The sequence below is a fragment of the Lolium perenne genome, chromosome 7 (genome assembly GCF_019359855.2).
Source record: "Lolium perenne isolate Kyuss_39 chromosome 7, Kyuss_2.0, whole genome shotgun sequence".
In the NCBI taxonomy this organism is placed as follows: Eukaryota; Viridiplantae; Streptophyta; class Magnoliopsida; order Poales; family Poaceae; genus Lolium; species Lolium perenne.
Window position 1 is genome coordinate 15,989,134 of NC_067250.2, and position 16,641 is coordinate 16,005,774.

At 39.8% G+C, this 16,641-nt stretch overlaps 1 protein-coding gene and 1 long non-coding RNA gene across 22 annotated transcripts; both read left to right on the forward strand.

Moving 5' to 3' along the window:
* The first annotated feature begins 622 nt into the window (after window positions 1-622).
* Window positions 623-9,774, forward strand: LOC127311342 (uncharacterized). Of its 19 annotated transcripts, none has more exons than XM_071823527.1 (12): window positions 623-1,461; window positions 1,533-1,653; window positions 1,916-2,090; window positions 3,289-3,363; window positions 3,723-3,912; window positions 4,150-4,347; window positions 5,626-6,965; window positions 7,256-7,284; window positions 7,927-7,968; window positions 8,615-8,669; window positions 8,785-8,916; window positions 9,710-9,774. In XM_071823527.1, exons 7-12 carry the CDS (start codon window positions 6,940-6,942, stop codon window positions 9,717-9,719), a joined length of 294 nt encoding a protein of 97 aa, XP_071679628.1. In that variant the 5' UTR covers window positions 623-1,461; window positions 1,533-1,653; window positions 1,916-2,090; window positions 3,289-3,363; window positions 3,723-3,912; window positions 4,150-4,347; window positions 5,626-6,939; the 3' UTR covers window positions 9,720-9,774. The 19 variants fall into 19 exon arrangements, 2 of the variants coding, with proteins under 2 accessions (XP_071679628.1, XP_071679629.1); XR_007857663.2 differs by having other exon boundaries at window positions 627-1,461; window positions 8,615-8,683; XR_011748727.1 differs by having other exon boundaries at window positions 627-1,461.
* Window positions 9,774-13,291, forward strand: LOC139830045 (uncharacterized). Of its 3 annotated transcripts, none has more exons than XR_007857656.2 (5): window positions 9,774-9,829; window positions 10,327-10,528; window positions 10,614-10,779; window positions 11,773-12,073; window positions 12,635-13,291. It is a non-coding gene; the product is annotated as an uncharacterized lncRNA (long non-coding RNA). The 3 variants fall into 3 exon arrangements; XR_011748733.1 differs by adding an exon at window positions 11,596-11,684 and having other exon boundaries at window positions 9,780-10,528; XR_011748732.1 differs by having other exon boundaries at window positions 9,780-10,528.
* Window positions 13,292-16,641: the final 3,350 nt, after the last annotated feature.

Sequence of the window (16,641 nt, forward strand, 5' to 3'; positions counted from 1 at the left end):
CATTTTGTTATTTTTTTTACAATTAATAATTAAGGTAATTGTGAATTAGGGTTTAAATTCCAATAATAAAGATTTAATAAGTTCCAAATAAAGAAAATTAGTTTTAATGTTTTCTTTATTTACTTTACTGGTTTATTTTTATTTATTTATTTTATAATCTTTTCCTAATTATTGAATTTTTAATTCAATTATGAATAAAAGAAAATGCTTAAATAATAAGTATTAAATACTTAAATTTTTATTACAAATAAAAATTTCATATTATATTTTTATTGGATAAAGTTTTCTTTTCTAAGAATTTTGATATATTATTTATATTTTTCTGAGTTATAATGAATTTCTTCTATAAATGTTGATAGAGTACCCGGCCAACCAGGCCATCTGAAAGGGGCAACCTTCGTAGGACGTTGGATCGGCTCTGAACAGTAAAAATCTCCTCCCACTTTTCACTTCAGCCGTTGGATGAAGTAAAAACCTTTCTCACTCATTTAGCTTCTAAAAGCGTCCATGACGCCTGGGACCAGCTATGTGCGGGGCCCGACGGCGAGAGACAGACACGCCCGATTGTTCGGTCGCGTTCTTTTTCCTCTCCGCATGGCATGGGTGAAACCCTAGATCGATGCTCCAATCCCCTGCTCTCATTTCCTGCCCAATCCCCGTTTCTCCTCTCTCCTCCAGTCCTCCTCTCCAATGGTGGTGCGCCGCATCTCCTTGGGATGGAGCCAGACGGTGACGACCATGGTGGCAGGTCGGAGAAGACGATGCAGGAGACCGCACGAAGGCGGGCGGCGGCACGGAGAGGCCACGCGATGCCTTGCCGCGCCTTGAGAAGCCCGTCCACAACCGGCTCCTGGCGGAGCTCGCTCGCGCCGGAGGTCGCCTGCCCGGTCTCTGGTGGAGGTCGCCCACGCCGGCCCCTGGCAAAGGGAGCCCGCGCCACCGCGGCGTCCCTGGCGGCGGTGCATCTAGGGGAAAGGCGCTTGAGCGCCGGCGGCGGCAGGGAGCAGTGACGCCGGCGGCTGGAGGCGGCAGGGATCAGCGAGTACGACGGCTGGACGCAGCACCCGTAGTGACAGGCCGCGCGTGGCGGCGCATCTGGCGAAACTGGTCGGAGTTGGAGCAGACAGCTCAGGAAGGTTGGGGAGGGACCAGGAGAAGGCACGCGGGGCTGGGCTGGCCTGGTTCGTGGCCGACACCAGCCACAACTAGGGTTTACGCCATAAAGAGGAGAGCTACGGGCTGTCGTCGTTGTCCTCGGCAGGCGGTGGTCGTCGGTGACGGGAGACGTCTCAGGTCTGGGGGAGCCATGGCTAGCCCCAACCCGTTTATCTCTCATTAACCTGGAACTGCTACTTTGGTCCATCTCTTCCTCCTGCTCAACAGCTGAAGCACACACAACCAGTGCAGAACCGTTCTGCCAGAACGCCTGCCTAACCTCGCCATATTTGGCCCTCTCATAAGGTGCACACTGCTCTCTTTTTACTATTCTTCAAGTGCCCTGCTCCTAGAGCTTCTAATCTTTGTTTGTGCAGACTTGTTTTCTCTATGCCTACAAGGTGGTTGATGAAATTCCAAGAAGGATCTGGGGATGGATTGATCTAGGCAAGCCATGTGATTTACAGCCAGCTTCAAATCATCAGCAACTTCCCAGGTGTATGTAGTGTTTTGTTCCCTTTCCGTCTTATTTTGTGGTATTTCCGTCCCCTTTCCGCTGCAACTGGTTCCATATACAATGTTGTCTCTTATTTCTTGTATTGATTTTATTGGAATTAACTCATACTTATGATCCTATAAATAGAGACGCAGAAGATAGATGAGTTAGGGAGAAACATCGAGAGATACATTTTCTATCTATTTTGAAAATTCTTAGCTGTCTGGAAGTGATAGTTTTGAGTTCTCCGTGCTGGTTATACAGATAATGGTTCCAGAGTTCTTCTATTCTTGTTAATCAGCGGTGGCAGTGGGTGGATGACAGTGGCTTCATCTGATGGATGGTGGTGGCTGCCAAGCAACCGGCAGTAGGTACAAGCTCGTGTTGTCATGGTAGTGCAGCGTGGCCGCATCATTGAGATTTTGATATGGAACTGCTGGTAATTACCTTGATTTGAAGTTACTAAGCATGACGTTTGTTCGTGTGGATTGCTTTATCTTTTTCATTCTTCATTATACAACATCGTATGTTCTATTTGATGATATAAAATGGCACAATTCCAATCGAGGTAGCAGCAACTCGTGGTCAACATGAGCTTGTTGAAATTCTGTTTCCTAGGAAAAAACCAATTCCATCTCAGCCACTTTGGAGTGTTGTTGGGATAATTAATACTGATATATTTCCACATGTAGATCCCTCCTATTGTCCAGATTGGAAATGCCATATATACACCTCGCAGGAAGCTGCTGCACCACATAGTGTCTACCTTGTGTGTTAATGCTCAAGGTTTTCCATGCTACCCAGTGCTAGAGTAGTTCTTGCTTGTGTAGTGTTCTATTTATGCATCTCAAAGCAATGTGAAACTGGTAGCTTTTGCTGATATACATCTTCCTTAAACATAAAACATTAATTTTAAAGTTCAACAAGTGGCTATCTAAGTTTTTCTTCAGTTCTGAGTGTTGTGGAGAAATATAGAGCAGCGATGGTATTGTCTAGGTGGTCCAAGCACTTCATATTCATCCAGTCAGAAGAAAATTCATGCTAATTAGTTGCAGGATCGGTTTTTATTTTCAGCAGAGTAATAATATCTATAAGAGAAACTGAAGTGCAGATCACCTACCACAGCCTTTTAATTACCTTACTTCATGGCTAACTATCATATTTGTTAAATGGGCAATCTGCGACTTCTAGGTAATCTTTTATGCAGAGCACAATATAGGCTTCTTTGGTTATTCAAAGTTTAATGCTTGGCCTTTTAATAGGGTTAAAATGATAGACCACTCACTCTGCACTAATTTTGTGACCTGTCACTTCCACTTAGATCAAAGCATCCATAGAAATCACTTTGAGGTTAAGCAATGCGATCTCTACATAATACACAGTACAGAAAAAATTAGTTGATCCGTTTTTTTTCTATGATGGCCTTCTGAAAGTATAATACTTTTTTTCATAAACCAGTTACCAGTCCTATAAATGTTGCTATGATGGCCTAATTGCCTTCAGAAGTAGTGAAGGGCATGTGAGCTGGTCGATGCTGCTAAACCCCCTCCTCTTTCTAGATCCCCATGATTTATACTCCTCTATTTCGATTTGTGATGAAGATTTTTATCGGTGCTGCTGCTTCCGGGTTTGTGCAGGATTGGATACAACATGGTCATTCATGTGGTGGAGAGGGAGTCCTGGAGGTCATCGTCAACCAGAGATTGCTAATGGTATTGTTGTAATTTTTGCCTATCTCTATTTATCTTTCTTTTTCATGTCCATCATGTTGTGTTAAAATTAGTGCCACATTTGCCTTGCAACGAAGTTACAACTGAGAAAGAGCATTTGTGTCACATTTGCCTACAGAGGAAACGACCCAGACAAAAAAAAGTAGTCTTTCTGGGCATTCTTGTATTTATTGGTATCTATACCAACATGCTAATTATTATTCCAATGAATTTTTACCTTGAAATAGCAAGAAATCATATGCTATGGTAATCTTTGTATAATATACTACCAAGTGATTTAAGTAGGTGTACTCGTATTCAAGTTTCTATTAACTGGATTCTTTATTGTCAACATGTTTCAGTTCTTTCCTGAGGCAAACGAGGTTACTATTGCAAGACATACAACCTTTGAGGATGTTCATGAAGGGGATTATCTAACAAAACCATCCTTATTCAAAGATTCTGGTGTTACAACAAAGGTCAAAATGGCAGCCCACCTACAGCCCAGTGACGATATATTTCTTGTGGCTTATCCCTACTTCAATGTCAATGGTGTGCTTTTCTGGTCTTTGGAGTTTAATCTATCCTCCCCTTATTACGTTTTTCAGTCACAATTCAGTTTTTGCTATATTATTGTGCCATTGTTTATATTTGTAAGTGGATGTATCCCTTTGTTAGAGCTCATGCTCCATTGATTACCTTTAATGGGGAGCTAGAAACTCTTATCCTGTAATTCCATGTTTGTAGATTTGACAATTGATTAGACTTCTACATTTGGACGATTGCCAGGCGTGTCCTACATCCTGATACTTATGCATACCCACAGCCACATCCAAGCGGCCAGCGAAGCTGGAGCTAGAGCGCACGCCAAGTGACGGCGGCGGCCGGACGCGGCAGTGGCGGTAGGCAGCTTGCGCCAAGCGATGGGGCGGGTGGATGCCGTAGCAGCGGCTCCCCCTCCCCCTTCTCTTAATCTCTCTCTAATGGGTAAGTCGATCCCTCATATTGTCCAGATTGGAAATGACATATATACACCTCGCAGGAAGCTGCTGCACCACATAGTGTCTACCTTGTGTGTTAATGCTCAAGGTTTTCCATGCTACTCAGTGCTAGAGTAGTTCTTGCTTGTGTAGTGTTCTATTTATGCATCTCAAAGCAATGTGAAACTGGTATCTTTTGCTGATATATATCTTCCTTAAACATAAAACATTAATTTTAAAGTTCAACAAGTGGCTATCTAAGCTTTTCTTCAGTTCGGAGTGTTGTGGAGAAATATAGAGCAGCGATGGTATTGTCTAGGTGGTCCAAGCACTTCATATTCATCCAAGTCAGAAGAAAATTCATGCTAATTAGTTGCAGGATCGGTTTCTATTTTCAGCAAAGTAATAATATCTATAAGAAAAACTGAAGTGCAGATCACCTACCACAGCCTTTTAATTACCTTACTTCATGGCTAACTATCATATTTGTTAAATGGGCAATCTGCGACTTCTAGCTAATCTTTTATGCAGAGCACAATATAGGCTTCTTTGGTTATTCAAAGTTTAATGCTTGGCCTTTTAATAGGGTTAAATGATAGACCACTCACTCTGCACTAATTCTGTGACCTGTCACTTCCACTTAGATCAAAGAATCCATACAAATCATGAGGTTAAGCAATGCAATCTCTACATAATACACAGTACACAAAAAATTAGTTGATCGGTTTTTGTTTCTATGATGGCCTTCTGGAAGTATAATACTTATTTTCATAAACCAGTTATCAGTCCTAACTAGAGACAAATGTTGAACTTTTGAATGGTTCAAAAGGTATTATAAAAAGCATCAGATCCTGGGCAAAATGGAGATTTCAGGCTTGAAGATGTTGCTGCGTTCAGTAGTTCATAGGTAAATGAATGTGTCTTTTTTTCCAGTTCTGATTGAACCGTCGGGTACAGTACCATCCTTCTGGTTGCATCTCCTTGCGTGAGCTCCTTCCTCCCAAACTTTGCCGCTAATTTTGGGCTCAACTTTTGAGCAGTTCTTGGTTTATTAGTTACTTGCTTAATGTGGGACCTAAGTATGTTGTCCTTTTCTGTTGTAAATTCTTCACCTGTTCAAGTCTAATAGTTAAAACAATCGAATAATTTCTACGGTTCTTGTGGTGAACTGGTCAACCGAAAGATAGGCCAGCAAAGGCTGCACACAAAAAAATACAGTTTGGAACTTGGATGCTGGAGTGGGAACAAGGCCCTCCTCTAATAATCTTCTGCTTTGGTTTTCAAGGCACTTGTTGATTGTTGTGCTCATGGAAGTTGGAGTATCGGATCCACGAAATCTCGAGATAAGTTTACTAACTTGCCAATCATTTGAGTGCATGCCTCTATTCCAGTGTTTCTCTTCATAAGTGTTGCCTGTCAAGTCTCCACCTGAGTCATCCATGACAGTCTGGAAAGGGATTACATGGAATGATATTTGGTTACTGCGCATTTGTCATGCTGAACTTGATTCCCAGAAAATGGTGTTTGGTTTCTTGTTTTCCGGGGTGTTCATTTTCAGAAGTTTCATGTTGATTTATATTTTAGATCAAAACTAAAAATTTGTTGCACTGGTTCAGGATAGTTTGCAAGGTTCAGTACAGATTACAAGGAATTTCGAAATGATATAATGAGGCTTATGCTAGGGCATGCAGACCACCTTTACCACTGAATCTTTGCCTGGGAGATATCAAATGAACTTACCCAATTAACGTTTTATTAAAAAATTACCTAATTACATTTATACTAATTGACACACGTCTAATATATATCCTAAAGATCTGTAAGCCTACCACTAAGATAACGTGCCACATTCTAGACCAAGGTGGACCAGCTGCTCGCTCATAACGGTTAGGTGCCTGCCTTTTCTTCTTCTTATTCTTCACTCGAGAATCATTGCTTGTATGGCCTTGGCTTCTTGCACTGGGAAAGGTTTGCATTCAGAGAACCCTTAAATTTGTAGTCCTGTTTGACCTGGCTTTTCACAAAGTTTAGACATTGTACTATCTCGTTTTTAGTGGCAGGCATCCGCAACGTCCAACTGTGGCAAGCAGGTTGTGTACAAAGTGTGCATTGTACTTTTTACTCTTTTGGTCCTCATCAAAACTGATGGTGGTTCCTCTCTCCTTGTTTCCGTTCATGGTAAAAACGATACTTAGTTTTGTTTAATGGTTTGATCTCCTTTTTGGTTGTATATGTTGGTGCAATTTATTGTTTAAAACTTGAAATATCTTAGATAGAAATTGAGGCCTGCTTTTCCTTGCTTATGTTGATGTAGAGTCCCTTTTCACACTGACTTCCCTTTTCACCAATGGAAATGTATTTAAATATATTACTCTTAATATATCTGCTTGTTTATTTGAAGTATGATTTCAGGACAACAAAGAATGGTGACATGGAGATTACTCGTCTAATATATTTTGGGAAGAAGTATTTGCATTGGATGGTCCTGACAACATTTGGATACATGACTTATACATTCCCTTGCTCCTGTTGCGGTGTACTCGATTTGCTCATCAAACTATCCTGCAAGAACCTGCTGCGTTACTGGTGAAACACATTGATGAAATACATCGCCCCAATTCTGAGGTAAACTCCATTGTCTCGCTTTGTGGATACTCCTTACCGGCCTTCTACGGATGTAAATTCCATCAACTTGGAGTTCACCTTTTCTGCTTCTCGCATTCTGTCTTGCACCTCACATTCACGATATGGCATTACCAAGAGAAAAGATTGACCGGCATGTTCCTTCGTTGCTTGCACCTATATTAGAATGCATCTTATGTCTTGCATTCCAGTTACCTCTCAACTCTAAATTTACAAATCGTAGAAGTCAAGGCTACACTCCAGCCACTGAACTGGGTTTTACATCATTGCAGATGCATGAGCATGTCATTGGACTACCATGGTATAGCTTTCTTCCTTCTATCGAGATACTGCATTTTCTGGTGATTCCGTGTGTTATGTAGTCCTATACTCATTGATCTTAGTGCTTCTGTGTATGCAACTTAGTGTTTTGATTATGAGATTGATGTCAACACCCCATTACAGAGCTGCTGCATTTCCTAGCATTTAAAAATTAGTGCACATGTTTAGAAATAAAATCAATACCTTAGTTATTGGGAACTTTTTGGAAAACCGATGAAAAAGAAGGTCTATGATCTGTTTCTCCACTCTTATATATAAAATTCTTTTAATCCTTTCTTGTTTGATTGCTTTAGTGGTCATCTCCAGTTTTGTAGAAAGCTAATGAACCAAGTAAGTAGTTTCAGAGACACGCCCAGAGTCAACAAATGTCTCATTTGGTGATTTATTCACCATTGATGAGCGAGGAGATTGTGTGGCTAAAGCTTCAACATCCATTACTGATTTACTGCCCAAGAGTTGCAGTTCTATGGTCAAAATGTTAGGATGTCGCATAGTCAAAACAAAATTAACAATGAGCCTGTGAAATGAGTAAAACACAGCCTGTAACTTCACATATTATGGAAATGCCACAGGTCCCTGATATTCCTTAAAACATTATTTCATTTGTTTTGTTCCTTTTCAGATTTGTTGGTATTATTTGGAAGAGGCGTGTTTTATCCAATAGGTATAATATATTTTACTTGTATTTTTCTGAAGATTATTGTAGTGAAGCCGTTTGTTAAAAGTATTCAGTATTTACAACCCATGGCATGTCCCATCTTAAGCCCCCTCGAACTGGCTTGTAATCACACTCTAGACTGGTGTATCGGCATTTGCCGTGAACTTTTACTCAATCTATATAATTCATTAGTTCCATTTCAGCTTTCAAAACATTTGTTGGCTATTTAAAACTTTGGCAAAGCCCCTTCTCACATATAATGGCTGGAAGTGTTAGAGGGTATCACGGCACTACAACTAAGCATCACAGAGTGTTGAGTACATTGATTATGATTAGAAGAATTTTAAGATAAATATGGTAGCGTCTTACCAATCATGTGGCATTAGCTATTTTTTTGTCCATTTCTTTTTGCTAGCCATTTATCTCTCCCCTACAGTGTAATTTTTGTATTGTTTGTATCACAAATATGAAATTAGCACATGATAATGATGTGTTTGAAGAAAAACACATGCTACAGTTAGTAAACCAGAGGTGAGGGAGGCTATTTCGAATACTGTGGTCGAGCGCTCGAGACTTCGATTATGGAGGCCAAATATTGTGTCATGTTCTGTTATTATATAGAGCTAGCTAGCTTAAATTCAATGGTTGACAGGTGAGCAGGCAAAGAGTGTAATGATATTCTTGGGATGGAGAGGGGGCAGAACTAGGTGTGGATTTTCAAGTAGTAATCAATCTTGGGCCATTCATGCAGTTGCTTCCATTGTACCATGCATGACAAATTTAGAGTAAATAATCTTGGGTTGGAATTGATGACTGCTACAGACAGATGAAAGGGTTACCGTGCATAGCACTGTGCTTGGTTTACCTTGGGCTCATCATCAAGGATGATGGCAGCAGTCGAGCACTCGGGCCTGATCCGGAGGCGGTGCTGTCAGCGAGTCTCCGCCGGAGGAGGTGAGGACCAGCAGAATGTTTCATAACTTCAATCATTCAGTAATTGATCTTTAGGGAATGTATTAAGAGCATCTTGCCGAGGTTCATGATTTTTTGACTCAGTTATGGCAAATGAAGCAGATGAGCTTTCCACGCATTCTTGTTTGTAGCAAAGTATAAGGGCAATAATTTTTAGAAGGTCAGCTTATTAACATTTTTTAAACAATGGATATGTTGCTCGGACTTTCACCAAACCACATGCTTCAAAGGGTGGACCATATCACCATCCTCAATCCATGAGTGTGGTAGCATTCGGTGCTTCATGCTGATATTCCATGTGTTCGTCACAAGCCGAAAACACAAGCCAAAAAATATGCCAGAAAGGTTGTACCGTTTAAACTTGTCTGAAGCATGCCCTTCAAGAGCATGGGAGTTATGAAGTTGTTCCGTCCATGAATGTTCTATCATCTACGTTTGTCCTCTGAATCTGGTAGATCGTCTATCAAGCGGAAGGAGTTTGGTGATGCAAGATGAAGAATTTTATATCATTCCGCTCAGGAGATTTCATTATCTTTTTAGGCGACGCTTAATTGTGACGTTTGATTTTACATTCTATTTCTTATATGGATCTGGTATGACAATATATGACACTCTACGGTCTCCACTATTAAGCAGATCAATGTCTTATTGGAAACAAATGCCCCTACAGAAAACTCAATTGGCAAATAGGCATATATTCTACATTATGACTCCATTCTCAGTATATTTTAATTGTTTTTTTAACTGATCTACTCTTCGTGGTTCCATTTTGTAGGTTCCGATAAATGTTTGTCTGTCTGCCGAGTGATATTGAAACTTGAATTTTCAAGTTTGGTGGTTGTGGGTGCTTATCAGTGATCTATGCCTTGAATCCGTAAAGCATATTCTTTTGCAAGTAAAGTAACTGGGGATACTCCCATATTTTATTAATTTCCATCCAATTATTTGTTGTATTCTAATTTAGTTTTGCAGATTGAGCTAGAATTAATAGTCTATCACCAAACCTGAGTTTTGGAGCATGTTTGTTGCTGGCAAGACCAAAACATGATTCAAATAAAACTGTAAACTAACTTACAGATAACCTCCTTTATTTGGGAGCTCTCTCACAATTTCTTTATTGCTTTGGAAACTCAAGTTGTAAGTGCATAGTTATTTACTGGTGAAAGAAATTTTGGTCTTCCTTCAGATTTCTTTTTTGCTTTCTCACTAATTATGTCATGCCTTACATCATGGTACTTCTGCTAGGTCTTCTAGGAATAAATCTACATTACATTATTTACAAGTGGCTATTAATTAATATCGTGTACCACTGTTGAGTCTGAATTATAGTCAGATCCAAATGCATTGTTTCTTGTTACCGTTTTGATGCCCCTGTTTTTTTACGGCTTGCAGACATTATAATTCCATTGGTTTACCCCATTAGGAGTTATTGATTCGGCAAAAGTACTGTTTGGTCCTTCTCTTGTATTCATGTGCCCTGGTACGTTATCCATCGAACAGCAACATCAAAGATGTCCAGGATTCATCCGTGCCGAGAGCTCTTCTCCTGGTTTGATCTGGAGAGGTATTTTTTTCAAAATGGGAGTCTAGAGAGGTAACTTGCATACTATGTACATTTTCTCATGCTTATATGTAATAAATCTGTTTATTTCTTAAGGTTTTCTTAATTGTCATGTCAGCTTGGTTCAAATGTAATTGATGATCCAAGTGAACCACCCACACCATCTACCACAGCTTCAACAGATAAGAGGTGATAAGATTGGGCGAGATTGAAGAGATCATGAGAAACATTATGAATATTACTGCACCACTCTTCACCTTCAACTGCGACCTCGCTGAACTCAGGTGCCTCTACTATTTGCTTATATGCATTGTCTGTTGAAGCAATTTCAAATATGGATCACTTCCTTGATGTACCCGTATCTAAATTTTAGTCTAAAAACGGACTAAATACACATGAGAAGTGTATTTAGTTTGTAAGGCAAACAGTCCAGCCAATTTTTTCCTGTGTTTCCTTATTGGTTAAGAGAACTGTTGAATGCCTCAGTTTCTCATGAATTTAATTTATAGATCAGTTGCAAGTATATGTATTGTGTTTCTGGTGCCTGTGTTTATGCTCTTGCATGGCTTAGATACTTTGCTTAAAAACAACACATCTCTAAACTATTTAGAGTCTGATTCTTTTATAATGTTTGTGCCGAGCTTGAAATGGAGTTATGTTCCCTTTTGTGTTTGCCAATATACCGAAATCATCCATCCCAATTGAGTATCTTCATCACCTTTTTATTAGTCTCCAGGTTAGTAAAGATTCAGTTTCTTTTGCCTCACTTTCTTACATGTAAGTCCAGCCGAAGAGTAACACCTCCGAAAGACTTTGATTTTTGTTTTTTTGGAGAACTGAGTCGGTGAATATGAAGGATTCTGATCAGTTTCTCCACTACTATTTCTATGCATTTTGTTTCTTACTAAAAATAAAACCTGCCCGGCTCACTTATACACATGTATCCCTATTGTTATTCTACATAATTGAGTTTGTGAAATAGTTGGTGATGTTTAGTGTGGTAGCCACACAGAACTGCTCCATAGAGTTTACTTTTGGATTAAAAGGGCGATCAGGGGTTGGTGAAGAACTTTACCGGTAATATCTGCTTGAAGTTACAGAGGGAAATGGACTTCCTTTGATGACATTATGACAAACTATTGTTTTCCCACTCTATAAAGCTTTTCAGCACAGAAATAGAACACCGCATGTTAGTAAGATCACCATTTCAGTATTTTCCTCTACCGATTATTAAGTTATCTCATTAATGATTTAAGTTATCTATTTTCTGTGTTCAGAATAGTTGATGTGCCATTGTGGCATTGGCATCATGGCGAACGGCAGGCCGAGGCACTGCTGGTGTCGGATGCCGCGGAGACTACCCTTGGTGGGCGGCGGTTTTCTTTATTTCTGCCAGTGTTCTACGCTAGAGAAAGGAAAACTCTCCCAGTTGGCGTTTCCTCCATCGAATAAAGCCATTATCAAGACATCAACACTCACCTGTCATGAGACTTCATCCATCTCCATAGTCATCGACAAGCCTCCTAGCTGCACTCCACCCTCAAGATTCAACATGCTAAGCCGATACAGAATTCTCCCGTTAGTCTAATTTCTGAACCATCCTCAATTCTTTATTACATGTCTATTCTTCAGTGCAACTCCTGAATTTCTATGCACTATGCAATTCATCATACACATGTTAGATTGCAACTATGCAAGCCACTTCAAAGAATGACACGAAAGGGTTGAGATGTTAGGTGTTTTTTACACCTTGTTGCTGTGAACAAACTGTTTTCATACTTGCATAGTGTTTACTAATATTTATAGTCCTCTGTTCATTGGTAACTGGAGTACCTTCAAGATTTAGATTTTACCAATGTATCATATGGAATTAAATAATGGCGGGCATTATGGCATGTATGTTGTTTGCCTCGCTGGAATGGTTTTTATGGCCAGAATTTCCTAGAAACACATTATCTCACACCAGGTAGATTTGCTTTCAGATATAGAGATATTTCATATACTAAAATGGCAACTGGTGTTTACTAAACAAAAATAGCATGCAGTCAACTACCATGAATTTATAAGTGACATGATTAATATTTGACAATTACCATGAATTTATCAGTGATATGATTAACATTTGACCATTGTTTTTAGGTGTATATAAGAAGATAGAACGAGTCCACAACTACTGAAGATGATGTCAGGTCCAAGGAGGATACATAGGTTACCACCAAAGACATCAGCTCAGCAGTGGGCGATGTCGATGATGACATGGGATCCCTAGATCCAGGCATTGTAGATTCCGATGGCATCACTGCTAATAAACTGTTGGTGGAGCGCGAGGGGTACGAAGAGGTCAAGCTCGAGAAGGACCATGCCGCGAAGGAGATGAAAGCCCCTAAGACGAAGATGGCAGCTTTGAGTGATGCTTTGAAGGCAGTGGACATCGGGATGGAAGAGTTGGAGTCGAGTGTGAAGAATAATGCACAAGCTACGCATCATATAGTGAATGCACCATGGTGACTGTCAACAATATTTGCACGGCTTCAGTAACATATTTTTGTTTCTGTGTTGAGAACATCTTCGGGGACATTTTTGTTTTGGTTTGAGAACAACTTCAGTTACTATGATATTTCTTGCTCTAAAAGCACATGGTTAGCGGTTCATGTACTGATCATTTCATTTGCGCGGTACCGCAACGGGTAATTTAGAGGATACTTAATAAGCCTCATATTTGATATGTATATAGCAAGTAAGACATGAAAATCATGTATATTAGCATCTATTGGCATATTATTAATATGTTTTTCAGTTGCACTGATTTAGACATTTCTTACACTGGAAACACATGGTTAGCGGCTGCCATTTGCGCGATAGCGCAACCGGTCATCTAGTTTTCTATAAATTTGCAAAGTTTCAGACAATTTCTGGAATTTTGAAATTAAACGAAATTACTAAGGTTACCGATTGGATTCTACCTACAGGGATTGACTGGTGGGGTCATTGACCAAGTCAGTTTCCACGTGGGCAACGACTGGCAAAGAACTCAAGACGGCCCCACGGCCACGTCGACCTTGCCGGCGGCTCAACGCCGGCGGACAGCCGATGACGGCGCCGCCGTTTTAAGGCCCCCCAAGATGCAAGACTAGCATTTTTCGGACCCCAACAATTTGTTGAGTCCGATGGCAGGGTTGATTTCTCGATTAGACCACCGGAGCATCGCCCACAAACTTGTCCGCGGCGGAGCATCTCCGGTGAGACCACGAAATCGAACAACATGCGATTATATGCTGTGCGAATAGGCTCTAAAGAAGTGCGTGCTTACCCTGTTACTGATGGTAGGGTTGGTGCCGTCGATTACGAACGAAGACGGCGAGGAATTCGCCGATTCCGGCGAGGTGCTGCGGAAGGGAATGTTGAAATTGGATCGATTCGTAGTTCCCATGGATGCATGCTTCCGCACAGAGGCTCTACTCGTCGAGGTGCATCTCCTGGACCACTTACCGGAGCCTGGGGCGACTCCCATCGTCGGCTTCTTCTCCAACGCCGGCGACAGTGCTTGATGGGTTGCAGTGGATAGAGAGGGACTGAGAGAGATTGGTTGGGCGGGGGTGAACAAGGGTAGCACAGCGTTCATTCTGGTGCTTTTATAGGCCTCGAGGTGGTCTGGAACGACGACGAGTCGTCGGCGACGAGCGGCCTGGATACGGTGGAGGTATGGTTTGGGGTTGTCGATGCCCGAATCTTGATGGTCCGACTGGCGATGGATTTCACGGCTATGCGCTAGGGTTCTGGAACAAGACTTGCATCAGGCTGGTGCTTATCGGCGACGAGGACGTGGCCGGCGAAGTCGACCATGGCGTCTCGTGGCGTCCATGCGAGGAGGACGGAGACAACGTCTCCATGCACGAAATTTAAAGCACGAAACGGTATGGACCTCCTGTTGGGCTGTGCTGGGCTGGTGCTGATGGCTACTGGTAGGCTGTGGTGCTGGGCTGCTCGGCCAGGTGAGGTCCAGGGAAGTTTGTTTCTATTTTTCTCTTTTCTGTTTTCTTTTTATTTCATGTCTTAAATTCTGTTTTGAATGCAGATTTTATTTATTTTCCATCTTGCAGGTATTGCTCATTTAATTCTTATAAGGATTAGTTCAAGGTACTGCAAAGTCTTGAGTGTGTATTTGCAAATTTAATAAGGTACTATAACATTGGTTTATTGATTGGTATGGTATTTGGATTAATTATCCAAATAGACATAAATTTGAATGTTGTCATGGGAAATATTCAAATTATTTTCCAATTGATTGTTTTCTTGTTTAATGACATGTAGATTTTCATTTGATTTTATCTTGCCAGAAACCATCTCAAGGTAGTACTTATTAATGGAGTTCTATTAAAAAAATGATTTAATGGCATGAATTCATGTGCTAAATTATTTCTTAGGACTTGACCTCATATTTGAGAACTTAGTTACTTGCATATAATTCTATGTGAATGCTTATTTGTTAAAGTCTTGTAGGTTTGATTATAACCATATTTCAAGGTTAATACTAGTACTCTATTTTAATAACACCCTAAAATACTTAGAGTAGGTATTACTCTCCTCAAGGTTAGGCTTTATTTACAAAGATAAGTGGTTGATCACCATACATGTATTTAATTGTGAGTTTGAGCACTAGATGTTTCTTATGTTTAATTAGTGAAGCATAAAATTTAGCTAATGAGCAATTCTAGGGTTCTAATTAAATTCACCTAATGGTACTTGGTTCAAATCTCAATTATGGTCTAGTTTTATAATTATGATCACCATAGTGATGTATAAACTAGGGTTGAGATATACTTCTAGTTTTGTAGAGTTGAGATGACATCATATTGCATTTGCTAGGATTTAATCTCCCCTAACCAAGGTAATATGGTTAGTTGCTTAATTGTTTCTGTTCTCCTTTAATTACTAAGGACTTGAGAATTGGTTTTTATCTTATACCAATAGATTTCTATTATAACCTTAATCTATTGTTAAACTAACTAAAGTAGCTATATTTCTTTTTATAGTTAACTTTGGTTATAGTGATGGATGGTTTCTCACCATATAAATTATGGGCTTTAACTCTAAGCTTTTCTTATGTGCTTATATCCTCTACTTCAAGTTCTTAGGGTTTATGATCACTACACAATTTATAATGATCAAGATTTGGCTTCCTAAGTTATCTCTCAAGAATTAGGTTTCTCACTTCTAAGATAAAGTATTGTCTTGATCAGCTAGGGTATAATACCCCACTTATAATTTCTTGGGTGGACATGACTATGATTGTCTCAAAAGATTATACCCCAGGAGAATGCCTGAGATATTCTGCTAGGGTTCTACTCAAACAATGATGATATAATCATCTGGTTATAAGAATAGTTCTCTACCTCAAATTCAAGTGTTGCCTCAACTATCTTGAGTGTAACTCCATAGCTTGAGTTCTCTCATATAGGAATGGTTTATTCTAGGGTTTATGGTGTACTCCTAATATCTCCTCCTTACTTCATCAATTCATGGATATGGTATTATTCCATTTGATATTTGGTTATCTCACCACTTCAAGATGAAATGGTTAATCTCTTAATACTTTAGTTCAAAGGTTGTCCTTTATTCTTAATTAGGTAAAGCTTGGATTAGTATGAATGGTCTCTCTCATTTGGGGAGGACTTGAATATTATCCCAAGGTTATGTTCTTAAGATGATGTTGTGATTACATGGATGTATATCCAAGGTTTAGCTCAAGGTTTGTTATTGCTTATCTAATAAATAGTATAGAACTCTCACCTCTCTAGGTTTGATGTATAATAATATGTAACAGAGAAGAATATATATTCTTAGGGTTGATCTCCTTGTCATGATTCCAAGAATGAAGTAAAATGAATACCATGAGGTTCATGGTAGGATCAAGGATTAGTTTAAGACATGGCGAAGATAAGTGAAGAATAGTTTCTCCAATTATTGTTACTTGATTTCCAATTAAATAGATGTTCATATGTTATGGCAAGGAATATCATGTTGTGATCTTTAATAAGATCAAGTAGTTGATCCTTGATTAATTAGTTCGTGTGTTGATTTTAATTCCATTTGATCTAACCCCTTAGATCAAATTATCTCTACCCAAAACAAGGTTTTAGCAAAGT